At 41.6% G+C, this 26,972-nt stretch overlaps 1 protein-coding gene across 4 annotated transcripts in view; it reads left to right on the forward strand.

The window, feature by feature from the left end:
* The window catches only part of SCAP (SREBF chaperone), an 88,781-nt gene that overhangs the window by 35,062 nt on the left and 26,747 nt on the right, over positions 1-26,972 (forward strand). For all 4 annotated transcript variants that reach the window (XM_030845304.2, XM_060307992.1, XM_060307991.1 and 1 more), the window contains exon 2: positions 15,116-15,339. In XM_030845304.2, the coding sequence (XP_030701164.1) occupies positions 15,218-15,339 (122 nt within the window). In that variant the 5' untranslated portion in view covers positions 15,116-15,217. The remainder of the gene's footprint in view (positions 1-15,115; positions 15,340-26,972) is intronic.

The raw sequence follows: 26,972 nt of genomic DNA on the forward strand, positions 1-26,972 counted from the left end.
TAAAATTTTTGTCTTTGACTTTAGATGATTTCATTATAGTGTCTCTTGGAGGAGATCTTTTGGGGGACCTGTAAGCTTTTTTTTTTTTTAATAAATTTTTAAAATAAACTTGGACGTCCAAATCTCTGCCCAGATTGGGAAGATCTCAGCTGTCATTTCTTTAAGTAAGCTTTCTGCCCCTTTCTCCCTCTCCTCTCCTTTGGGGACTCCAGCAGTGCTTATGTTGTTTCTCTTGATGATACCTCATGATACATGAAGGCTTTCTTCACTCTTTTTCATTATTTTCTCTTTGTTCACCTTGAACTGGATAATTTCAAATGACCTGTCATTGACATCATGGATTTTATTCTTCTGCGTGATCAAGTCTGCTGTTAATACTTTCTAGTGCATTTTCATTTCATCCATTTTATTTTTTTCAGCTCTAGGATTTCTGTTTGGTTCCTTTTAATGATTTCTGTGTCTGTTAAATTTTTTGTTTTCTTCATGTATTGTTTTTCTGACTTCACTGAATTGCCTTTGTGTGTTTTCTTGCAGCTCACTGAGGCCTTCTTTAAAACAACTGTTTTGAATTTTTTATTGGGCAGATTGCAGATCTCCATTTTTGGGGGGTCAGTAACTGGAAAATTACTGTGTTCCTTTGGTGGTGCTATGTTTCATTGAGTTTTCACATTCCTTGAAGTCTTGTGTTGCTGTCTTTGCATCTGAAGCAATCATCTTTTCCAGTCTTTACTGACTGGCTGCAGGAGAGATACACCTTTTGTCGGCCCTGCTAGGGATTCCGAGGCTTTCTCAGTAAATGAAAATTGCATTAGCAGGTATTCCAATTGCTTTTTAAATGGTTATCAAGTTTTAGAATTAACCTGTAGAAAACACATGGAAGATTTTATTTTATTTTTTTGGGTTGACTTCAACAACAACATTTATTTTCTCACAATTGTGGAGGCCAGAAGTCTGAGAGCAAGGTGTCCACTGGGTTCATTTCTCCTAAGACCTCTATCCTTTGTGGAAATTTTTATAAGAGTTGAAAAAGTGAATGTGAAAAACCTTGAACAATGTATGAAGACATAAGCATTAAAATAACTAAAATTAGAAATACATTCCGGTACTCTTTGATAGAAATGCATGTATACCACTTTTATAAATGAAAAGTAATGATTGTTGCAGCTCATAAAGAGGAACTTTGGGGTGATACTCTTATTTCTTGATTGAGTGGTATTTAGATTAAATGGCTATGTTTACTTTCATGGAGCTGCTTGCTGTTAATTTGTATACTTTTCTGTAATATTTAATGCACAGCTTTAAAAGTTTATTTAAAGTTAAAAACTCAGTACTCTTCACTTAAACTGTCTCTGCATGTAAACATATCACATGAAGACCAACAACCACTATTAACATTTTCTTCCATTCTTTTGTGCATTTTTTGCCTATAATCTTTATTTAATATTTTTTTCGTTTTGTGAAAGTACATGCTCTGTACTTTCACAGAGCACAGTGGATTGATGATATGATTGACAGAAAGATGCTAAGAAACATAGTATGGGACATTTCTTTAATGGCAAATAATCCAGAAATTTATTAAGGTTTTTACATTAAAAATATAAGGGTTCTGATTCTGGTCAGCATGTAGTAAGCACACTCTACCCTTTCTCTCTGACTAAATACAATTAAAATCCTAGGGCAGAGTACATGGACCAGCTGTCTGAGTACCATGAAAGATAAATGGTAGCAGATAGAATGGGAAATGAAATTGTTTTAGTTTTTTCTCTCCATAGAATACCTTACAGCCTGGACTCAAAGGTAACCCAAAACCTGGAACTGGACACTAGGTGCAGACAGAAAGAAGTCTGAGAGAAGCTCTGTCTTTATAGTCTCAGGAGTGAGAAAGGGGATTCTTATAAAGAGGTTGGAAGGAAGGGATGGAGGAAGAGAATCTTTTGTGTTTTGTTTGCTTTTTTTTTTTTTTCCATTTTGTCCTGCTCTTGTCTCCCATGAAATTCTGTGGTGGTGAAGGCAGCAATGACATTGGCAGCCAGGTGGGAGCAGAATCCTTTTATTTATAGGGGTTATGGTCCTAAGACCATGGAGATATTTGCTGATTTTGTCCTCTCAATTCTCACCACTTTACCCGGGAAGCAATCACAGTTGTGGGAGGTGCTCAGCAGAGCAGGAAAACAAAAGCCCTTCCCTTCTAGCAAGAAGACCCAGAAAAGGTCCTCTAGGAGCTGGAATGTCTTGGGAGGATTGTAGAAAGGAAGGAACTCAACAAAGTGAACCCATAATATTGTGTATGAACTCCTGGGTTCTTTTCCAAAATAGCATATATGCATCTGACTCTAAACAGCATGCCAAACGCTACACTACTGCCCAAGTCCTATGTTGGCTGTTGCACAATATGCATGAGACAAATCAAAATGGTACTGCAAGGGCTTTGAAAACCAAACTGACGTTGGAACCACAGCCCAGGGAAATTGGATAGGAATTTGTGGATTGGACTTAATCAGGTAGATTGCTGCTAAAACAAAAATCCAACGTTTTCAGTTGGATTTAAACAAGGTTCAGAGTAACATAGCGTAGTATCTAAACATTCAAAATTACTCCACATATAAAGAATCAGGAAAATCTCACCATCTCTTAAGAAGAAAATATAGTCAGCAGATGGCAACCATGACACGACATAGATGTTGGAACCATCAAAGAGTTTAAAGTGTAATTATTAATTAAAACCTTGCTCTAATAATTGAGGGTAAACCTCCTTGAAGCAAATGGAAAGTTATACATTTAAATTTAAAATTGGAAGTTTAGGGACTTCCCTGGTGGTGCAGTGGATAAGACTTTGCGCTCCCAAAGCAAGGGGCCCAAGTTTGATCCCTGGTCAGGGAACTAGATCTCATATGTGTGCCACAACTAAGAGTTTGACTGCCACAACTAAGGAGCTCGCCTGCTGCAGCTAAGGAGCCCGCCTGCTGCAACTAAGGAGCCTATGTGCTGCAACTAAGGAGCCCACATGCCACAGCTAAGGATCTGGAGAGCTGCAACTAAGGAGGCTTGGAGCTTCAACTGAGCCCGCGAGCCACAACTAAGGAGCCTGCCTGCCGCAACTAAGACCTGGTGCAACCAAATAAATGTATATTTTTATAAAACATAAAAAAATAAAGTTGGAAGTTTTATAACTAAAACTAAATTTAAAATTCGTTGAGTGATGTCAGTGACAGAATAGGGATATATTAAGTCAGTTAACTTGAAGGTAGAATAAAAACTATCTAGTCTGAACAACAGGGCTTTAAAATAAACTGAAGAAAGATGAGGAGAGCTTCAGGGACCCATGGGACAATAACAAAGTTTATTTCATGTTATTGAAGTCCCAAAAGGAGTGGAGATGGAGTGGTGCAGAAAAAGTGTTTGTGGAAATTATAGAAAGAAAGAAAAATATGTTTCTGTTTGCAGTTGACATGATAGTCTGCTTAGAAAATCCCAAGGAATGTACAAAAAAGACTGTGGAACTAATTAGTGAGTTCAGCACAATTGTAGGTTACAAGATCAACATATTAAAATCAGTTATATTTCTTTGTACCAGCAATTAACATGGGGAAACTGAAATTGAAAACACAACCACTCAAAAAACTATTAGGTGTAAATCTAACAAAACATGTACAGTGCTTATATGCTGAAAACTATACAATAATGATTAAAGAGGGAATTCCCTGGCAGTCCAGTGGTTAGGACTCCACGCTTCCATTGCAGGGGGTGTGGGTTTGATACCTGGTCAGGAAACTGAGATTCCCACAAGCCATGGCTTGGCCAAAAAAAAAAAAGAAAAATGGTTAAAGAAATCAAAGATCTAAATAAATGGAAAAAGATATCACGTTCATTGGAACACTAAATTGGAGCACTAGATTGGAACACTAAACATAGTAGTGATGTCAATTCTCAAATTGATACGTATGTTTACTGCAATTCCTATCAAAATTCTAGCAAGATTTTTGTAGACATAGACTAGATTACTCTAAAATGTATATGGAAAGCAAATAAACTAGAATGGGTAAAACAATTTTGAAGAAGAATAAAATGGAAGGAATCATTTTACTCATTTCAAGACTTTATAGCTATTGTAATCAAGACTGTGTAGTATTGGTGGAGGGCTAGGCACGTAGATCACTGGAACATTATAGAAAACCCAGAAATAGACTCATAAAGTACAGCCAACTGGTTTTTTATTTGGTTGCACCAGGTCTTAGTTGCAGCACGTGGGCTCCTTAGTTGTGACATGCAAACTCTTAGTTGCGGCATGCATGTGGGATCTAGTTCCCTGACCAGGGCTAGAACGCAGGCCCTCTACATTGGGAGCATGGAGTCTTATCCACTGTGCCACCAGGGAAGTCCCCAGACACCTGCTCTTTGACTGAATGTTTGTGTCCCCCCCCCCCCCGCCCCAAGTTCGTATGTTGAAATCCTAACCCTTGGTGTGATTGTATTAGGGAGTTGGGGCCTTTGGGAGGTAATTAAATCATGAGGGTGGAGTCCTCGTGAATGGGATTACTGCCCTTATAAAAGAAACCCCAGAGAATTCTCACTTCCTTTTCTGCCATGTGAGGACACAGTGAGAAGATGGCCAATTATGAACCAGGAAGTGGGCCCTCACCAGAAACTGAATCTGCCAGTGCCTTGATCTTGGACTTCCTAGCCTTTAGAACAGTGAGAAGTAACTATTTGTTGTTTGAGCCACCCAGTGTATGCTATTTTTATTATAGCAGCACAAAGGACTAAGACAGGTGCCAAAGCAATTCATTGGAGGAAAGGTAGTCTTCTCAACAATTGGTGCTAGAACAATTGGTTATCCATAGGGAAAAACAAAACGCAAAAATCCTGGATCTAATCTCACATCTTACAGAAGAAGTTACTCAGATGTATCATAGGTTTAAATGTAAAACTATAAAAAATTTTAGGAGAAAATCTCAGAGAAAAAATTTAGAATTCTTTTACATGACATCTAAAGCATGATCCATTCCACCTAAAGGAAAAAAAAAAAAAGATAAATTAGACTTCATCAAAATTAAAAGCTTCGGCTCTATCACAGTCTATGAAAAGAATTTTAAAAAGAGGTTATAGACTTGAAGAAAATATTTGTGAACAAATATCTGGTAGAGACTTACATCCAGAATATATAAGGAAATCTCAATAACTCCTAAATACCAAGGGGATCAAAGAAGAAAGTACAAGAGAAGTTAGAAAATGCTTTGAGGTGAATGAAAACAGAAATCACAAATACAGAAACTATGGGATGCAGCTAAAGTAGTGTTCGGAGGGAAATTTACAGCTGTAAATGCCTGTATTAAGAAAGAAGAAAGAGAGAGTGGGGACAGCAGAAGCTAGAAGAACTACAGTCCTGCAGCCTGCGGTACGAAAACTACATTTACAGAATGATAGACAAAATGAAAAGGCAGAGGACTATGTACAGATGAAGGAACAAGATAAAACCCCAGAAAAAGAACTAAATGAAGTGGAGATAGGCAATCTTCCAGAAAAAGAATTCAGAATAATGATAGTGAAAATGATCCAGGACCTCCAAAAAAGAATGAAGACAAAGATGGAGAAGATGCAAGAAATGTTTAACAAAGACCTAGAAGAATTAAAAAAAAACAGAGATGAACAATACAATAACTAAAATGAAAAATGCACTAGAAGGAATAAATAACAGAATAACTGAGGCAGAAGAACGGGTAAGTGACCTGGAAGACAGAATGGTGGAATTCACTGCTATGGAACAGAATAAAAAAGAATGAAAAGAAATGAAGACAGCCTAAGAGACCTCTGGGACAACATTAAATGCACCAACACTCATGTTATAGAGGTCCCAGAAGGAGAAGAGAGAGAACGGACCCAAGAAAACATTTGAAGCGATTATAGTCGAAAACTTCCTTAACACGGGAAAGGAAATTAGCCATCCAGGTTCAGGAAGCACAGAGAGTTCCAGGCAGGATAAACCCAAGGAGAAACACGCCGAGACACATAGTAATCAAAATGACAAAAATTAAAGACAAAGAAAAATTATTAAAAGCAACAAGGGGAAAATGACAAATAACATACAAGGGAACTCCCATAAGGTTAGCAGCGGATTTCTCAGCAGAACTCTACAAGCCAAAAGGGAGTGGCATTGATATATTTAAAGAGATGAAAGAGAAGCACCTACAATGAAGATTACTCTATGTGGCAAGGATCTCATTCAGATTCACCGGAGAAATCAAAAGCTTTACAGACAAGCAAAAGCTAAGAGAATCAGCACCACCAAACCAGCTCTACAACAAATGCTAAAGGAACTTCTGCAAGTGGGAAACACAAGAGAAGAAAAGGACCTACAAAAACAAACCCAAAACAATTAAGAAAACTCATACGAACTTCACGTATCGATAATTACCTTAAATGTGAATGGATTAAATGCTCCAACCAAAAGACACAGGCTTGCAGAACGGATACAAAAACAAGACCCATATATATGCTGTCCACAAGAGACCCACTTCAGACCTAGGGACACATACAGACTGAAACTGAGGGGATGGTAAAAGATATTCTATGCAAATGGAAATCAAAAGAAAGCTGGAGTAGCGATACTCATATCAGATAAAATACTTTATTTTTTTAATAAATTTATTTATTTTAGTTTTGGCTGTTTTGGCTCTTCATTGCTGCGCGCCGGCTTTCTCTAGTTGCGGTGAGCGGGCGCTACTCTTCGTTGCGATGCAAGGGCTTCTCATTGCTGTGGCTTCTCTCGTTTCAGAGCACTGGCTCTAAGTGCATGGGCTTCAGCAGTTGTGGCTCACAACTCTAGAACACAGTCTCAGTAGTTGTGGTGCACAGGCTTAGTTGCTCCGCGGCATGTGGGATCTTCCCAGACCAGGGCTCGAACCTGTGTCCCTTGCATTGGGAGACAGATTCTTAACCACTGTGCCACCAGGGAAGCCCAAAATAGACTTTAAAATAAAGACTGTTACAAGAGAGAAGAAAGGACACTACATATAGTGATCAAGGGATCAATCCAAGAAGAAGATATGACAATTATAAATATATATGCACCCAACGTAGGAGCACCTCAATACATAAGGCAAATGCTAAGAGCTATAAAAGCGGAAATCGACAGTAACACAATAATAGTGGGGACTTTAACACCTCACTTACACCAATGGACAGATCATCCAGACAGAAAATTAATAAGGAAACACCAGCTTTAAATGACACAGTAGACCAGATAGGTTTAATTGATATTTATAGGACATTTCATCCAAAAACAACTGATTACACTTTCTTCTCAAGTGCACACGGAACATTCTCCAGGATAGATCACATCTTGGGTCACAAATCAAGCCTTGGTAAATTTAAGAAAATTGAAATCATATTAAGCATCTTTTCCAACCACAATGCTATGAGATTAGAAATCAATTATAGGGAAAAAAATGTAAAAAACACAAACACATAGAGGTTAAACAATACATTACTAAATAACCAAGAGATCACTGAAGAAATCAAAGAGGAAATCAAAAAATACCTAGAGACAAATGACAATGAAAACATGACGATCCAAAACCTATGGGATGCAGCAAAAGCAGTTCTAAGAGGAAGTTTATAGCAATACAATCCTACTTCAAGAAACAAAAAAATCTCAAACAATCTAACCTTACACTTAAAGGAACTTGAGAAAGAAGAACAAACAAAACCCAAAGTTAGTAGAAGGAAAGAAATCATAAAGATCAGAGCAGAAATAAATGAAGTAGAAACAAAGAAGACAATAGCAAAGATCAATAAAACTAAAAGCTGGTTGTTTGAGAAGATAAAGTTGATAAACCTTTAGCCAGACTCATCAAGAAAATGAGAGAGAGGACTCAAATCAATAAAATAGGAAGTGAAAAAAGAGAAGTTACAGTGGACACCTCAGAAATACAAAGCATCCTAAGAGACTACTACAAGCAACTCTATGCCAATAAAATGGACAACCTGGAAGAAATGGACAAATTCTTAGAAAGATATAGCCTTCCAAGACTGAACCAGGAAGAAATAGAAAATATGAATAGACCAATCACAAGTAATGAAATTGAAACTGTGATTAAAAGTCTTCCAACAAACAAAAGTCCAGGACCAGATGGCTTCACAGGTGAATTCTATCAAACGTTTAGAGAAGAGCTAACACCCATCCTTCTCAAACTCTTCCAGAAAATTTCAGAGGAAGGAACACTCCCAAACTCATTCTACGAGGCCACCATCACCCTGATATCAAAACCAAACAAAGATACTACAAAAAAAGAAAATTACAGACCAATATCACTGATGAATATAGATGCAAAAATCCTCAACAAAATACTATCAAACAGAATCCAGCAACACATTAAAAGGATCATACACCATGATCAAGTCGGATTTATCCCAGGGGTGCAGGGATTCTTCAGTATACACAAATTAATGTGGTACACCATATTAAAAAACTGAAGAATAAAAACCATATGATCATCTCAATAGATGCAGAGAAAGCTTTTGACAAAATTCAACACCCATTTATGATAAGTACTCTCCAGAAAGTGGGCACAGAGGGAACCTACGTCAAGATAATAAAGGCCATATATGACAAACCCACAGCAAACATCGTTGTCAGTGGTGAAAAACTGAAAACATTTCCTCTAAGATCAGGAACAAGACAAGGATGTCCACACTTGCCACTCTTATTCAACATAGTTTTGGAAGTCTTAGCCACAGTAATCAGAGAAGAAAAAGAAATAAAAGGAATCCAAATTGGAAAAGAAAAAGTAAAACTGTCACTGTTTGCAGATGACATGATAACTATACATAGATAATCCTAAAGATGCTACTAGAAAACTCTAGAGCTAATCAATGAATTTGGTAAAGGTGCAGGATACAAAATTAATGCGCAAAAATCTCTTGCATTCCTATAACAACGAAAGATCAGAAAGAGAAATTAAGGAAACAATCTCATTCACCATTGCAACAAAAAGAATAAAACCTAGGAATAAATCTACCTAAGGAGGTAAAAGACCTGTACTCAGGAAATATAAGTCACTGATGAAAGAAATCAAAGATGACAGATACAGATGGAGAGATATACCATGTTCTTAGATTGGAAGAATCAATATTATGAAAATGACTGTACTTCTCAAAGCAATCTACAGATTCAATGCAATCCCCATCAAATTACCAATGGCATTTTTTTACAGAACTAGAACAAAAAATCTTAAAATTTGTATGTAGACATAAAAGATCCAGAACAGCCAAAGCAATCTTGAGGGAAAAAAACAGAGCTGGAGAAATGAGACTCCCTGACTTCGGACTATACTACAAAACTACAGTAGTCAACACAATATGGTACTGGCACAAAAACAGAAATATAGATCAATGGAACAGGATAGAAAACCCAGAGATAAACCCATGCACCAGTGGTCAGCTAATCCATGACAAAGGAGTCAAGGATATACAATGGAGAAAAGACAGTCTGTTCAATAAGTGGTGCTGGGAAAGCTGGACAGCTACATGTAAAAGAATGGAATTAGAACACTCCCTAACACCATGCACAAAAATAAACTCAAAATGGATTAAAGACCTAAATGAAAGACCAGACACTATAAAACTCTTAGAGGAGAGCATAGGAAGAACACGCTGACATAAACCACAACAAGATCTTTTTTGATCCATCTCCTAGAGTAATGGAAATAAAAACAAAAATAAACAAATGGGAACTAATGAAACTTAAAAGCTTTTGCACAGCAAAGGAAACTACAAACAAGACGAAAAGACAGCCCTCAGAATGGGAGAGAATATTTGCAAATGAATCAACGGACAAAGGATTAATCTCCAGAATATATAAACAGCTCATGCAGCTCAGTATTAAAAAAAAACCCAATCCAAAAATGGGCAGAAGACCTAAATAGGCATTTCTCCAAAGAAGACATACAGATGGCGAAGAAGCACATGAAAAGCTGCTCAACGTCACTAATTATTAGAGAAATGCAAATGAAAACTATGATGAGATATCACCTCACACCAGTTAGAATGGGCATCATCAGAAAATCTACAAACAACAAATGCTGGAGAGGGTGTGGAGAAAAGGGAACCCTTTTGCACTGTTGGTGGGAATGTAAATTGATACAGCCACTGTGGAGAATAGTATGGAGGTTCCTTAAAAGACTAAAAATAGAATCACCATATGACCCAGCAATCCCACTACTGGGTGTATGCGCAGAGAAAACCATAATTCAAAAAGACACATGCACTCCAGTGTTCATTGCAGCATTATTTACAATAGCCAGGACATGGAAGCAACCTAAATGCCCGTTGACAGACGAATGGATAAAGAAGATGTGGTACATATATACAATGGAATATTACTCGGCCATAAAAAGGAACGAAATTGGGTCATTTGTAGAGACGTGGAAGTAAAGAGAAAAACAAATATCGCATATTAACGCATATATGTGGAATCTAGAAAAATGGTACAGATGAACCGTTTTGCATGGCAGAAATAGAGACACAGATGTAGAGAACAAACATAGGGACACCAAGGGGGAAAGCAGGGGGTGGTGGTCGTGGTGGTGGGATGAATTGGGAGATTGGGATTGACGTATATACACTAATATGTATAAAACAGGTAGCTAATAACCTGTATAAAAAAATAAAATTAATTAAAAAAATAAGGAAGAGCTCAAATCAGTAACTTTAAGAAACTAGAGCAAGACGAAAAAGAAGAGCAAAATAAACCCAAAGCAAACAGAAGGAAGAAAATAATAAAGGCTAGAGTGGGAACAAATGAATAGAGACTAAAATAATAGAGTAAATAAAAGCAAGAGTTTGCTCTTTTAACAGATCAACAACTGAGAAAAAAGAGACTCAAACAGCTAGAATCATTAATGAAAGTGGGGACGTTAACACCAAGCTTTCAGAAATAAAAATGATTTATAATACTTTGAACAGCAAATATTATGCCAATAAATTAGATAGCCTAGGTGAAAATGGGCAAATTCCTAGAAACACACAAACTAACAAAATTTACTCAAGAAGAAATAGAAAATCTGAATAAATGTAACAAGCAAAGAGGTTAATAGTTTATAAACTTCCCACACAGAAAAAAACCCAAGGACTTCCCTGCTGGCGCAGTGGTTAAGAATCCACCTGCCAATGCAGGGGACATGGGTTCGAGCCCTGGTCTGGGAAGATCCCACATGCTGCAGAGCAACTAAGCCTGTGTGCCATAACTACTGAGCCTGTGCTCTAGAGCCTGCAAGCCACAACTACAGAGCTCGCCTGCCACAGCTGCTGAAGCCCCCGCACATCTAGAGCCTGTGCTCTGTAACAAGAGAAGCCACCACAGTGAAAAGCATGCACACCACAACGAAGAGTAGCTCCCCGCTCTCTGCAACTAGAGAAAGCCGGCGCGTAGCAACGAAGACCCAATGCAGCCAGAAATAAATAAATAAAATTAATTAATTAAACAAAAAAATCCCAAGATCAGATGGCTTCATTAGTAAATTCTACCAGATGTTTAAAGATTTATCATGAACTGTTCTATAAAAGTACAAAGGAGCACTTTCCAAGTTATTCTACAAGGTCAGCATTACCCTAATACCAAAGCCAGACAAAGACATAAAAAAGGTACACACCAATATCCCTTATGAATATAGACGCAGAAGTTCTCAATATTATTAAACGGAGTCTAGCAACATTTAAAGGGATTATACCCAGGGATGCAAAGTTGGTTCAATACGAGAAAAAAATGAATCAGTGTAATACACCTTATTAGTAGGATAAATTAAAAACCACATGATCAGGCTTCCCTGGTGGCGCAGTGGTTGAGAGTCCACCTGCCGATGCAGGGGACACGGGTTCGTGCTCCGCTCTGGGAAGATCCCACATGCCGCAGAGTGGCTGGGCCTGTGAGCCATGGCCGCTGAGCCTGTGCGTCCGGAGCCTGTGCTCTGCAACGGGAGAGGCCCCAACAGTGAGAGGCCCGCGTACCAAAACAAAACAAACAAAACAAAACAAAAAAAAACACATGATCATCTCAAAAGACACAAAGCGTAATCACTTTCATGATTAAAAAAAAAAACACTCAACTAACTAGGAATAGATGGGGACTCCCTCAACTTGATAAAGGGCTTATATGAAAAACTCCCATGTAATACCATACTTAAAGTGAAAGACTGAATGCTCCTTTCCTAAGATCAGGAATAAAATGCATTCTCACCACTGCAATTCAACATTGTACCAGAAGTTCTAGCCACAACAATTATACAAGAAAAACAAAAGGCATCCAGATTGGAAAAGAAGTTAAACTATCTCTATTTGCAAATTACATGATCTCATATATATAATGTCTTAAGGAATACACAGACACATGCACACATGCACAGGTTCAGTGTCACTAGCCATTAGGGAAATGCAAATTAAGATCCAATAAGATACTAATACACTCTTATTAGTACAGGTAAAATAAAGAGTAGTGACAATACCAAACGCTGGTGAGGATGCTAAGAAACGAGGTCTCATGCTGCTGGTGAAAATGTAAAATGGTATGGGCACTCTGGAAAATATTTTGGCAGTTTCTTAGGATAAATTTTGCTTTGGAAAAGCTTTGCGTTAAAATGAATACAGTGAAGTAAAGATGAATAATTCCCCTCTTGCTTGGTTCAGGTAGGTGGGCTGTGTAATGAACTAGAATTTGAATTTCTTTTTTTTTTTTTAATTTTGTTTTCCTGGTGCTGTGAAAATTAGCAATTAGTATAACTAATAAGGATTAATGGAAACTGAAAACGACTAAGGTCATGTCAGAAAGATTTGTATTTGCTGCAGAATTGAAGTGAGATGGGTTTTTTTCTCATATTAGTAGTTCCATGTATAAGAGAACCCACCCACGCCCCTGACCCCTGCTTCTTGTGTTACCGATTTGTGTGCGGAAGAGGCCTGAGAAGGAGATTAAGATTAGTAGGATCGCAATTTCCTGGAGGGCTTTGTTTTGGGATACTTAAGGGAAGAGATGTGGGGCTTGGCAGAGGACTGAGGTTGGAAAAGCTACAACTTGTTCATGGCCATCAGTCTTCAGGGATCCTCTTGACAGCGTCTTTCCACAGGCATATATCTCATTAGTGTTTGTTTTCCCCCTTGAAGTAGAACGGAGGGTTGGGGACACAGGAGCAGAAACGTTGCTTCCCTGGAGTCCTTGTTTATGCTGGGTGGTGAGCACTGTTGCTGGTGCCCTGCTGCAGGTCTACTGCTTGAGACCTTTTTGAGCTGTTATGTTCCAGGTGAGTCTTGTGAATGGTTGAGCTGTTGTCAGCACCTCTGCTCCTTGGGTCAGCCGCTGTCACCTGCCAATTCCTCTATCTGTTTTGTTGCCTTCTGAATTGACCCACAGCGGGTTCTTTGTACTATTTCCTTAGAGGGTTCTTGGACTGGAAAATTGCATGTGCGCCTGAGACTTGTGCTTCCAGGAAGGTGGATGGAGTGGTAGCCATTCCTTCTTGTGAATTGGCTGTGGTGTGACTCCTTTTGCTTCTCCCTTCTGGTCTCACACTTCTGAGGAATCATCTCCTTGGCCTGGGTTTTCATCCGTGAGCTGAATCAAGCCAAGATACATGTCTGGGCAGCTTCCCTGTAGCACAGACGAAAGAAAACAGCAACATGGAACAGGAGAAGTGGATTTAAACTTGAATTTCATCAGCGAGCTCAGTAAGGAAAGGAATTCTAGATTCCTGGGCCCTTCTGCTAGAGTTTTCTATTCTGATTTTATTGGTTTAAGTTTCTCTACTTGGAAGCAACAGAAATTAACTGGCTTACACAAGCAAAAGAGTATTTATTGGAAGGATATGGGGTGGCTCACAGACTGGAAAGAAGAGCTGATGAGCTCGTCTTCAGAAAGGGCTGGAGCCAGAGCAGCCCGTGATCTGGGGAGCAGGAACCTCTTGGGGAAGAATAAACACCACTGAATCCAGGTTTTTTTTTTTTTTTTTTTTTTTTTTTTCCAGTACGCGGGCCTCTTCCGTTGCGGAGCACAGGCTCCGGACGCGCAGGCTCCGGACGCGCAGGCTCAGCGGCCATGGCTCACGGGCCCAGTCACTCCACAGCATGTGGGATCTTCCCAGACCGGGGCACGAACCCGTGTCCCCTGCATCGGCAGGTGGACTCTCAACCGCTGCGCCACCAGGGAAGCCCTCGAATCCAGTTTTGATTCTTTCTGCTCAGAAGTCAAAGGCCAGGGAGAGAGGCCTAACCAGCCTGGCGGGGGTCAGGGAGGGGCACCTTAACTGGCCGTTATGTCCAGGCCAAATCCTGTGGAGAAAGGTGGTTCTCAGAGCCACACCGGACTGCTGTTACTCCAAGGAGGAGACAGCTGCTGGGCAGGCAGAAATAGGAGGGGCCCTTTGCCCTCACCCTCCCAGGAACAACTGGGGGACCAGGAGCAGAGACATCTACCCAATACCACTGTCACAGTGAATTTTGTTTTATGTCAGGGGCCTAGGCTTTTTGGTGTTTTTGTGTTGAGGGCTGACCCCACTGGACTTTATTTATCAGTGAATCACCGTTTGTGTAAGAATGTGTTTTTTGAGGGATTAGACCTTGTATAAAGGTTTCCCAAGGATTTCTCTCGGTCTGGCCTGTGCACAGAGAATGGGGGGGGAGGGTTTCCAGAATGTCCATTTGGCCAAGAGCAACTGAAGGTGCTGTCTGTTACACAGGAGTACTTTCCTGTGCCACGTGTGAGAAAAATGCCCTCTCTAGGGAGTGGCCTTTTAGAAGTGCCTAATATGGAAGAGGATTGAGAGTTTATTACCAGAGCTAGAGAGGCAGTTTTTTTGTTTCTTTGGTTAGACTTACTTAGACACTACCCACAGTCACTAGGAGCCGACCAAGACTGTGTGTGCGTGTGTGTGTGTGTGTGTGTGTGTGTGTGTGTGTGTGTGTGTGTGTGTGTGTGTGTGTGTGTGTGTGTGTGTGTGTTTGGGATTGATGTCTCCAGATCTTGCATGTAGGCCTCCTGATTCCCTGTCCACGTCCCTGCCACCTCCCCCAGCAGCCCTAGTGTTGAGAGCCAAGTACTCTTTGTTAATTGGCTTTTCTCCCTTCTTGCCAGGTGCCTGCCTGCAGATGGTGTCCATTGTCAGTGCTGCCCAACGTGTGCCAGGCTGATCCATGGTCACTTTCCGGGATGGCAGCAAGGTGACTTCAGCTGAGGATGACCCTGACTGAAAGGCTGCGTGAGAAGATATCTCAGGCCTTCTACAACCATGGGCTGTTCTGTGCGTCCTACCCCATCCCCATCATTCTCTTCACGGGGCTCTGCATCTTAGCCTGCTGGTATGTTTCCAAGTTGCCCTGGATATGGTGGGCCAGTGCCTTGGCACAATAGATTTCCTAACCCTGACTGTTCAGTAGCCCTTGGACTGTGTGCTTTTTACACAGTGGAACTTGAGGCTTATTGGATCTGTTGAGTGGAAAACTCTAGTCCTGGGTTGTTTAGCCACGACAGTAAAACAGTCCAGGCTGGCCCTGACTTGGTGACTCACCAGATTTGTTCACATTGCTGGTAATCTGTCTCAAAATAATGTTTAGATGTTTCTAAGAAACTGCAAGATAATTGAAAGCATGGTATTTTAATTTTCCTTCTCAATAGTGGCAGCTTCCTTTTGGTACCTGGTTAAGAGCAGGAGCCTTGGAATGTTGCAAGGCAAAGTCCATTTGAACAATTCCTTGGACACTGTCTTGTAGGCTAACCCCAGAGACTTGGTTTTCTACTCTCTAGTCATTTTCTTGTGTTCATGTGGACCCTCCTTCTGACCTCTGGTTGATACTTGGGGCCTGTTGTGCTCACCAAGGACTGTTGTGACTGTCCTTCTGTCATAGGGCCCCATAGAGCCCTGAAGAGTGTGGCTGATGAGGACATTGTGAAAGGAGAGGCTTGATGTAAGATGATATCCAATGGTCCCCTTGGCTCTCAAACACTGACAGTCATGAAAAGAGCCTACCTGATTATCTTTGTCTCTGGAAAGAATTATGGATTCCAGATTCATTATACATCTAACGTTTATAGATGTTTTCAGTGCTGTGCTGGAAGAAGGATGGTTCAGGACTGAACTCGATACTCAGTTGTTAATGATCCCAAGTTCTTCCCTAATTAGGACAAGGAAAGATGAGCATATTCATTGAGAATTTCCTGCTGGGTGCTGTGTTGGTGCTTCAGGTATATAATTAAATGTCTCGTTAACCCTCATAAAAACCTTGGGAAGTGATCCAGTTATATTTCCATTTAACCAGTGGGGGATGGAGGATTAGAGGCTTGCCTGGTCTACACAACTAATAAGTAGGGAAACGGGGGTTCAAATCCAGATTTAAAGGGATTCTGGTGCCTGCACCTGTGGCACTCTGTTCCCCCTGACTCTTCTCACTCTGGCTCAGTGTATTTGTACTGATGTTTAAACTTTGTTAATTTGTGTTGTACAAGATTAGACACTTGTGGCTATGTCCTGTAACTGATGAATTAGGAGTGTTCTGAGAACCCAGCTCTTGGATTTGCTTGTTTTTTTTTCCTGTAGGTTAATTGACCCATCTGTCTCTTTCAAAATCATACTTTTCTAGGCCTGGCCTATATGCTGGGGCAGTGGTTCTTAAACCTGAGCTAACATCAGAGTTACCTGGAGGGCATGTAAAACAAGATTGCTGGGCCCTACCCCAGTTTCTCATTCATCAGATCTGGAGAAACCCAAGAATGTGCATCTCTAAACAAGCTCCCAGGCCTGGGGACTACATGCTGAGAACCACTAGGCTGTGTGTCCTTCTTAAAAATTTCTCTGAAGTTCTACCATGTCTCAGCTGAAAGTATTTTCTCTTTTATTCTAACTTCTAGAGCAGCAGTTTGTGGTGACACTTACGGTTATTATTATGCATATTGCCTTCTGTTAGAGGTAGATGGGGTCCTGCTCCCCCTTCATAAATTCTCAGTTGATACCATCTTTATATGTGTATGTGTATGGTAAGTAAATACATAATGGATGAATACATTGAATTAAACTTGTGTTCTCTGTGGCAGGGGTTCCCAACCCCCGGGCCACGGACCAGTACGGCCTGTTAGGAGCCGGGCCGCACAGCAGGAGGTGAGTGGCGGGTGAGCGGGCAAAGCTTCCTCTGCGCTTGCCATCGCTCGCATTACCGCCTGAACCACCCCTACCTACCCCCACACTGGTCCATGGAAAAATTGTCTTCCACGAAACTGGTCCCTGGTGCCAGAATGGTTGGGGACCTCTGCTCTATGGGCAGTGTCAGTTGAGGAGGTGGTTGTGATTCCCCTTCCACGAAGATGGCTCTAGCTACCGGAAAAGGGAAGGATGTTTCTTCTTTGCCATTCATCTTCTGAGGATTGGATTTGGCCAGCTGGGATCAGGCAGCTTCCTGGACAGGGAAAGTAGGCTATGTGTAGCAGCTGCAGTTGTAGCTGGGTGCAACTGGCCTTTATCTTTGAATGAATAATGTGATATCACACAAGTGTTTCAAAACAGACTGTCCTTGGATTTATGACTTGGGGGCCTCTGGTATGAAAACTTTATGAGATGGCTAAGGTCTCAAGCGTGGAAGACTCCTTATTGACTCTGGGTGAATTAGGATGGGATGGAGGATGGGGGAAGAGGCAAATGTGATAATAACAATATTTAACAAGCAGTACAGCCCAAATGCAGCCAAGCTGGGCAGACACCTGTCTTATATCCCACAGGTGTCTTGGCCGAACATCAGTCCTGAGAAGGGAGTGGGTGAGCCTCAGGGTAGGATTGGGCTGATAGGAGGGAAAGGAAAACTAATCTTCACTGAGCCCTGGCTTTGTGGTCAGGTGCTTCCACACACAGTATTTCGTTTGGTCGCCTAACATCCTTGGAAGAGGTGGTTATTCTGTAGTTCTTTTGCTGATGATGAAACTAATGTGGAGAGATAGTAAGTGGTATGTGCTGCAACTGGCCGGTCTGTGTGGCATATCCAAATCTGTACTTTCTCCACTTCGCTGTGGTGACATGAACTTTATGAAGAACACTGTTTGGTGCTGATACCTTTCATTGCAGGGAGTCTGCTTCTTGAATGAGAAGCCTCAGAAAGAGAATCTCAGTTGCACTGGGCCAGGGACAGGGCCTGGCAGGATCTGCCTAGACAGAGGATAGAGAAGCTTTTTGAGGCAGTGGCCCTACATAACAGAAGTTGAGGAGAGAGCATAAAATTGGGTTTTACAGCCACCTCAATAAAGATTGATATAATATATGCCAAGAACTGTGCCAGACCAGTGACACAGAACACAGTCCCTCCCACAGTCTCGGCCTGAGAGAGATAACTTCAGTTCCATTGGGTATTGTGCATAGCAGATTTGACCTAACCTTAGTGCAAAGGGAGACAGCGTTACGGAGGCTTCCAGGGAGGAGAACACCTGAGCCGAGCCCTACAGGAAGAATAGGTGGCATCTTCCTTGCCTTCTTTCCTGTTTATGGTTGTGTTCATTCAGCTCGCCGCTCTCCCAACAAAAGCACAGGGAGGCTACTACCCTGGCGCGCCCCTCTGAACCTGCTGCCTCTTTTGGTCCCACTCTCTAAGGGCACTATGGTTTCCTCTTATCTTTACAGTCACCCTGCACACACATTCTTAATGCTGTGTACTTATTTTTTCAAACCAGCATCTTTGTTATGTGATTGTAAAGGAATTTTTAAAATCTGATTGGCTTAGGAGAAAATTTCTAAGGCTAGATGAAGTCCCTCAGCCTCCAAAGATGATAAAGGTTGTATCAGAAAATCCAGAGATTCTGCGCCTTTATGGACAGGAGAACAGATATTGTGGACCCAGGGCACAAGCCTCGCTATCCTCTTCTGTATGGGAAGCTTTTCAATCCAGAGCATCTCCCCTTCTGCCAGAGCTTCAGGTTGCCTGCAGAAAATAAAGTGTGGTTAATAGATAGGTTATTTTTTTTTCATATTCTGTAATTTTTTTTAAATTGAAGGATAGTTGTTTTACAATGTTGTGTTAGTTTCTGGTGTACAGCAAAGTGATTCAGTTATACATACATATACACAAATTCTTTTTCATATTCTTTTCCATTATGGTTTATTACAGGATATTGAATATAGTTCCCTGTGCTATACAGTAGGACCTTGTTTTGTCTATTTTATATATAGTAGTTTGTATTTTCTAATCCCAAACTCCTTATTTATCCCTCCCCGACCCCCTTTCCCCTTTTGTAACCATAAGTTTGTCTTCTATGTCTGTCTGTCTCTGTTTCATAAATAAGGTCACATTTGTGTCATATTTTAGATTCCACATATAAGTGATATCATAAATATTTGTCTTTCTCTTGCTGACTTCACTTTGTATGATCATCTCTAGGTCCATCCATGTTGCTGCAAATGGCATTATTTTATTCTTTTTTTATGAGTAGTATTCCATTGTATATATTTACCACATCTTCTTTATCCATTCATCTGTCAAGACATTTAGGTTGTTTCCATGTCTTGGCTATTGTAAATAGTGCTGCTGTGAACATAGGGGTGCATATATCTTTTTGAATTTTGGTTTTCTCCGGGTATATGCCCAGGAGTGGGATTGCTGGATCGCATGGCAACTCTATTTTTGTTTTTTAAGGAACCTCCGTACTGTTTTCTGTAGTGGCTGTACCATTTACATTCCCACCAAGAGTGTAGGAGGGTTCCCTTCTCTCCATACCCTCTCCGGCATTTATTGTTAGTGGATTTTTTGATGATGGCCATTCTGACTGGTTTGAGATGGTACCTCATTGTAGTTTTGATTTGCATTTCTCTAATAATTAGTGATGTTGAGCAGCTTTCCATGTGCTTCTTGGCCATCTGTATGTCTTCTTTGGAGAAATGAATAGACAGCTTTTAGTAGTTTTATTAGATACTCAGATTCCATTTAACTGCTTACCTTTATTGTACCTGGAATGAGAGAGTTGTTCAGCTTGAACCGAAAGGACTGCTGCTCTTGCTACCTCTGTCTGGATCTAGCAGCTGCCTGGGCTGTGGACCTGTTCATCCCACTGGATCACCCTGGGAGCCATAAATGCTCTTTCCTCTGGGAAAATCTGATGAAACTTGCAGCAAGTAGGCACTGTGGCAAGAGGTATCTGTTTACATTCCCTAGAGGTTAGGCCACCAGGACCAGAGGTGTGGCTCAGCAGCAGTCCAGCAAGGCAGAGGGTGCTGTTTCTTGGGACCTGTCCTGGGAAGTGGTAGGTATGCCGTGGAATGAAGGAAGAGTGTCTGGGTGCCAGGCCAGCTTAATTGCCCTATGTGTGGGTCAGAGGTTAATGTGAGGGGTCATTAGGTCACCTGTGATTCCATAACCTGCTGGTCATGGTTAGAGAGGGTGAATTTTAACTTGGAGAGCAAGTTGGAATCATGATGAGACCATTCCAGACCTCCTGAAAGAGGATAATCCTACAGCCTGTGTGGGTATCTGAGAGCAGACTTGACCCCTTCCTCCTTCATTTTCTCTGGAGGAAAGCAGCACCTTCAGGCTGAGGCTGGACATCGCAGTTGTGGTGACCTCCGCTCTCAACCTCTCTCCCTTGTCTGCCTACAGCTCAGGTTTCCCCACGATCATCGTGACCCCTTTGTGGGTGGGCACACAGGAGACTATAGAACAGGCTCCCTCTTTTTATACCTATGTGGCCACTCTCTGGACACATTTATATTCCTTTCATGAACAAGAAAGAAATCTGAGTAACTGAAGCCCTGTCTGCACCTGTGCTTTGGAGAGCTGGGCTGGATAGCTGAGAACCAAGTCTCAGGGAACCACTGACCTCTGCCCCAAAGCCTAGACTCAGGAGCCCAGGAGCCCAGCTCCAGCAGCTGCTCCTGGGTCCTGTTCAGCATTCCAAAGCCAGAGCCTCCCTCCAAGCAGAAGTTACCCCTGACCTCACACACGAGCTCTGGAAAAGCTCTGAAAGGCTTGTAGGAGATCAAATACTGCTTTATCACCCCAAATTTCCTCCAACCCCAAATTTCCTCCAACAGAAGAGAGATCAGGAGATCTCAGAAATTTCCCTTCATGGTCTTTTACTACCCCACCCCTAGTCCTGTATTGTTCTCCCCTGAGAAGGGAAGAGAGAAAACATGTCCCACTCCTGATGTCTCCAGAGAGGTGTCCTGTGCCACATCTCTTGAGTGTCATTTTTCTGGTTGCTCTTCCTGTACGTCTTCAGTGTCTCCTGAGCTCCCATCACAGATGACTGGGAGTGAGAATGGGAGGAGATGTAGAGCCAACATCATCATTTGTGGGACCCAGTGCAACATGAAAATGCAGAGCTGCTGCTTCAGAAAGCAGGGGAAAAATACTGCTAAAGGTACTAAAATATGCTTGGATGGGAGTGGATGAAAGGCTTCCTCCTGCCAAAATGCCCATCAGATTGCTGTGGTGCAGCCAGCCTGGGATAGGCGATGGCCAGTGCCTCACCCTGCTCCAGGACACAGCAGGGTATGCACTTCTGAACAGCCCTCCATGTTTTGGTCAGGCGCCTGCAGGGGGCAGCAGCAAATGGATACCTGGACAGGGAGGGGAAGGCCAGATCCTAGGATGCAAGGTAGCAGGGGAGCTGGTGGTCAAGCACCTGTCCCAGTGAGGAGGGACCACCTGTGAACCTACACTCCAAATCCTCAGCACATGCTCCATTGTGATGGACTTCATTTACAAAACACAAGTTGAAACATAGATTTATTAAGAATTTCCACATATGGTGAGAATGTAAATTGATACAGCTACTATGGAAAACAGTATGGAGTTTCCTTAAAAAACTAAAAATAGAACTACCATACGACCCAGCAATCCCACTACTGGGCATATACCCAGAGGAAACCATAATTCAGAAAGACACATGCACCCCCAATGTTCATAGCACTATTTACAATAGCCAGGTCATGGAAGCAACCTAAATATCCATCAAAAGAGGAACAGATAGGGCTTCCCTGGTGGCGCAGTGGTTGGGAGTCCGCCTGCCGATGCAGGGGACACGGGTTCGTGCCCCAGTCTGGGAAGATCCCACACGCCGGGGAGCGGCTGGGCCCGTGAGCCATGGCCGCTGAGCCTACGCGTCCGGAGCCTGTACTCCGCAACGGGAGAGGCCACAATGGTGAGAGGCCCGCGTACCGCAAAAAAAAAAAAAAGAGGAACGGATAAAGAAGATGTGGTACATATATACAATGGAATATTACTCAGCCATAAAAAGGAACAAAATCGGGTCATTTGTAGAGAAATGGATGGACCTAGAGAGTGTCATACAGAGTGAAGTAAGTCAGAAAAAGAAAAACAAATATCGTATATTAACACATATATGTAGAATCTAGAAAAATGGTATAGATGATCTTACTTGCAAAGCAGAAATAGAGATACAGATGTAGAGAACAAATGTATGGATACCAAGGGGGAAAGGGATGGGGTGGGAGGAATTGGGAGATTGGGATTGACACATATACACTGTTGATACTATGTATAAAATAGATAACTAATGAGAACCTACTGTATAGCACAGGGAACTCTACTTAATGCACTGTGGTGACCTAAATGGGAAGGAAATCCAAAACAGAGGGGATATATGCATACATATAGCTGATTTCACTTTGTAGTACAGTAGAAACTAACACAACATTGTAAAGCAGTTATACTCCAATAAAAACTTTAAAAAAAAGAAACCTTGCATTTTGCATTTTTGTAGAATCTTTTCCTTGGTGTTTTTCTTGTACTTCTATCAAAAGGAATTTATGATTGTTTAAATTTTTAAACAAAACGGAAATGTAATACAAGAGTATAGTGTGATGTTAAGAGGGTGGACTCTGGGGCCAGACTGCCTGTGTTCACATACTGGTTCTGTCCCTTTCTTGGGGGCTAGAGGGGATATAGCTTCTGCATACCTTGTTGGGTTGTGGTGAGGCTTTTTTAAAAAAAATATTTATTTATTTATTTATTTTGGCTGCACCGGGTCTTAGTTGCAGCACATGGGATCGTCATTGTGGCATGCGGGCTTCTTAGTTGCAGCATGTTGACTTCTTAGTTGTGGCACGCACGTGGGATCTAGTTCCCCAACCAAGGAACAAACCCAGGCCCCCTGCATTGGGAGCGCAGAGTCTTACCCACTGGACAACCAGGGAAGTCCCTGTGGTGAGGCTTAAATGAGAAGAAAGATGGAAGGCACCTGGCACACAGTAGGTACTCAGTGAGAGTTAGAAACCATCATCGTTACAGAGACAGAAACGGACAGGTTCACCATCAGTGATAAGAACTGTGTTGGGGTGAGTACGGGGCATTTTGGCAGCAAATAGGAGGAGGGGCCTTAACTCAGACTTTGGGGAAAGGGGAAAGACTTCCTAGGCAAATGATACTGTAGTTGAGGCCTTGAAGCTGAGTTATCTAGGAGAAGAATGAGCAAGAGTGTTCCAGCAAGTACAGACCTCAGAAGCAAGAGGGGAGTTGTGTGGCTCCAGGGCAAGATTGGAGAATGACTGTGAGCCACTTTAAGCATTTCAAGGCCTGTGGACATTTCCTAAGAGACTTTATCCTAAGAAGGTGGATGCTCTGGAGTGTGCTGCCCTTCTTTCTCTCCCTGCTGGAATGTGTAGACTCCTGGAATTCACAGATGTTTTACATATTTCAAATCTTGAGAAACAGGCTGCCTTTAGTCAGTGTGTTTGGAGCAGCTACTGTACGGAAAGTGAATGTAGATAAATAAAATGTACTGCCTGCCTTCATCTTGTAGTAGAGCTAGAGCTTCAGCAGTCTTAGCTCTGGGCCCCAGGACTCCTCTCTGCACCCAGAGCTCAGGGGTCAGCCCAGGCATTGTGCAGAGCTTTCCCCAGCAAAACCTTAGCTAAGTCCAGAGACAGCCCTTGACACCTACCTCCAAACAGTTGAACCTTAGCTTTTGGAAGAAGCAAAAGAGAAGCAACTCTTTACATAAAAGGGATTCTTGATGGATTAATAGCTGATTTCTTCTCAGAAACCATGGAGGCCAGAAGGTAGTGGGAACACATATTTAAAGTCCTGAAAGGAAAAAAAATCAAGAGTTCTAAATTCTATAAAACTATACTTCAGGGACTTCCCTGGCGATCCAGTGGTTAAGACTGTGCTTCCAACACAGGGGACACAGGTTTTTGTTTTGTTTTTTTTAATATTTTTAAATTTTATTTATTTATTTTTGACTGTGTTGGGTCTTCGTTGCTGTGCGTGGGCTTTCTCTAGTTGCAGCGAGTGGGGGCCACTCTTCATTGTGGTGCATGGGCTTCTCATTGCAGTGGCTTCTCTTGTTGCGGAGCATGGGCTCTAGGAGCGCGGGCTTCAGTAGTTGTGGCGCGTGGGCTCATTAGTTGTGGCTCGTGAGCTCTAGAGCACAGGCTCAGTAGTTGTGGCGCATGGGTTTAGTTGCTCTGCAGCATGTGGGATCCTCCCGGACCAGGGCTCAAACCCATGTCCCCTGTGTTGGCAGGCAGGTTCTTAACCACTGCGCCACCAGGGAAGCCCGGGGGCACAGGTTTGATCTCTGGTCAGGGAACTAAGATACTGTATGTGGCAGGGTGTGGGGGAAAAAAAAAAAACTACAGTAATGAAGGAGAAGTTAAGACATTTCCAGATAAACAAAAGCTGAGGGAAATTGTTACCAGTGCACCTACCCTGCAATTTGAAGCCATAAGAAAAAATAAACACTAGTAAAGATAATCAGTTTTGTTGGTTTGGTTTGTAATTTCTTTCTTTGTCTTCTGTGATTTAAAGGGCAAGTGTATTAAACAGTAATTTAAAAATCTACATTAAAGAGATTAAATGTAAAGTGTAATCTGTGACAACAATATAAAAGGGGAGTGACAAGGATGTATAGACAGAGTGTGTGTATCCTGTTGAAGCTAAGCTGCTCAGACTGCATGATTTCAGTTGTCTTATTTTCATGATTGCCGCTCCTTTCTTCTCTGCTCAGATTTGCTGTTGAACCCCTCTATTCAACCTAGCTTGTTATAAGTTGTTAATAATAGAATTCCCAAGGTGGCCACTAAGAAAATAACTTTTTTTTTTTTTTTTTGCGGTACGCGGGCCTCTCACTGTTGTGGCCTATCCCGTTGCGGAGCACAGGCTCTGGATGCGCAGGCTCAGCAGCCATGGCTCACGGGCCCAGCCGCTCCATGGCATGTGGGATCTTTCTGGACTGGGGCACGAATCCACGTCCCCTGCATCGGCAGGCGGACTCTCAACCACTGCGCCACCAGGGAAGCCCAGAAAATAACTTTTAAAATATGTAGAACAGCAAAGTAGAAGGGAATCAAAGTGGCACACTACAAAAAATCAATACCCCGCCCTTAAAAAAAGGGCAGCAATGGAGGAACTGAGGAACAAAAATCATGTAAGACAAAACAAATAGCTAAATGGCATAAATAAATCCTTCCTTGTCAATAATCACATTCAATGTAAGTGGATCAAACTCTCCTATTAAAAGAATGGCCAATTTGATTTTACAAAGACTTTATCTGCATGCTGTCTACAAGACACTTTAGATACACACTACGCTTTTTTTTTTTGGCTGCACCCCACAGCATGTGGAGTCTCAGTCCCCTGACCAGGGATTGAACCCATACCCCCTACACTGGAAGCACGGAGTCTTAACCATCTGGACCACCAGGGAGGTCCTTAGATATACACTACATTTTAGATATAAGAACACAAAGAGGTTCAAAGTAAAAGGATGGAAAATGATATTCCATGCTAAACAGTACCCAAAAGAGAGCTGAAGTGGCTATATTATTATCAGACAACATTAAAAAATTTATTAGAGACAAAGAAGGACATTATATATTGATAAATGCTTCAGTACAACAAGAGGATATAAACATTATAAACATATAACACCTAACAACATATCCCTAAAATATATGAAGCAAAAATTGACAGAATTGAAAGGAGAAATACACAGTTCTCCAATAATATTTGAAGTCTTCAGTACTCCACTTTCAATGATGGCTACAAGCAGACAAGATCAATAAGGAAATGGAGGACTTGAGCAACACTGAAACGAGCTAGACCAATATACATTCTTCTCAAGTGAACATAAACATTCTACAGGATAGACCATATGTTAGGCAACAAACAAGTCTCAGTAAATTTAAAAAGATCTAAATCATACAGAGGATTTTTTCCAATAACAGCAGAATGAAACTAAAAATGAATAATAGAAGGAAGGCTTCCCCGGCAGTGCAGTGGTTAAGAATCCGCCAGCCAATGCAGGGGACACGGATTCGAGCTCTGGTCCAGGAAGATCCTACGTGCTGCGGAGCAACTAAGCCTGTTCGCCACAGCTACTGAGCCTGCGCTCTAGAGCCCGCATGCCACAACTATTGAAGCCTGTGCGCCTAGAGCCCGTGCTCTGCAACAAGAGAAGCCACCGTGATAAGAAGCCTGTGCACTGCACTGAAGAGTAGCCCCCACTCGCTGCAACTAGAGAAAGCCTGCGCATAGCAACGAAGACCCAACGCAGCCAAAAATAAATAAGTAAAATAAATAAATTTAATTTAAAAAATAATAGAAGGAAAATTCACAAATACATGGAAATTAAACAGTATATTCTAAAACAACCAGTGGGTTGAAGAAATCAGAAAGGAAAATAGAAAATAGCTTGAGATGATGAAAACAAAAACACAATATACCAAAACTTATGGGATGCAGCGAAAGTAGAACTAAGAGGGAAATTTATAGCTGTATAAAGGACTGCGGACTCATATCTAGAATATATAAAGACGACTCAATTAAAAACAGTTAAAGAGTTGAAGAGGTGCTTCACAAAAGAGGATTTATCCAAATGGCTAATAAGCATATGAAAGAGTTTTTGACACTATTTGCTGTATATTAAAACCACAGAGAGATACCACCACATCCTCCTCTAAATGGTTAAAATTAATTGGACTGACAATATCAAGAGGTGACAA

The sequence above is a fragment of the Globicephala melas genome, chromosome 11, assembly GCF_963455315.2.
Source record: "Globicephala melas chromosome 11, mGloMel1.2, whole genome shotgun sequence".
In the NCBI taxonomy this organism is placed as follows: Eukaryota; Metazoa; Chordata; class Mammalia; order Artiodactyla; family Delphinidae; genus Globicephala; species Globicephala melas.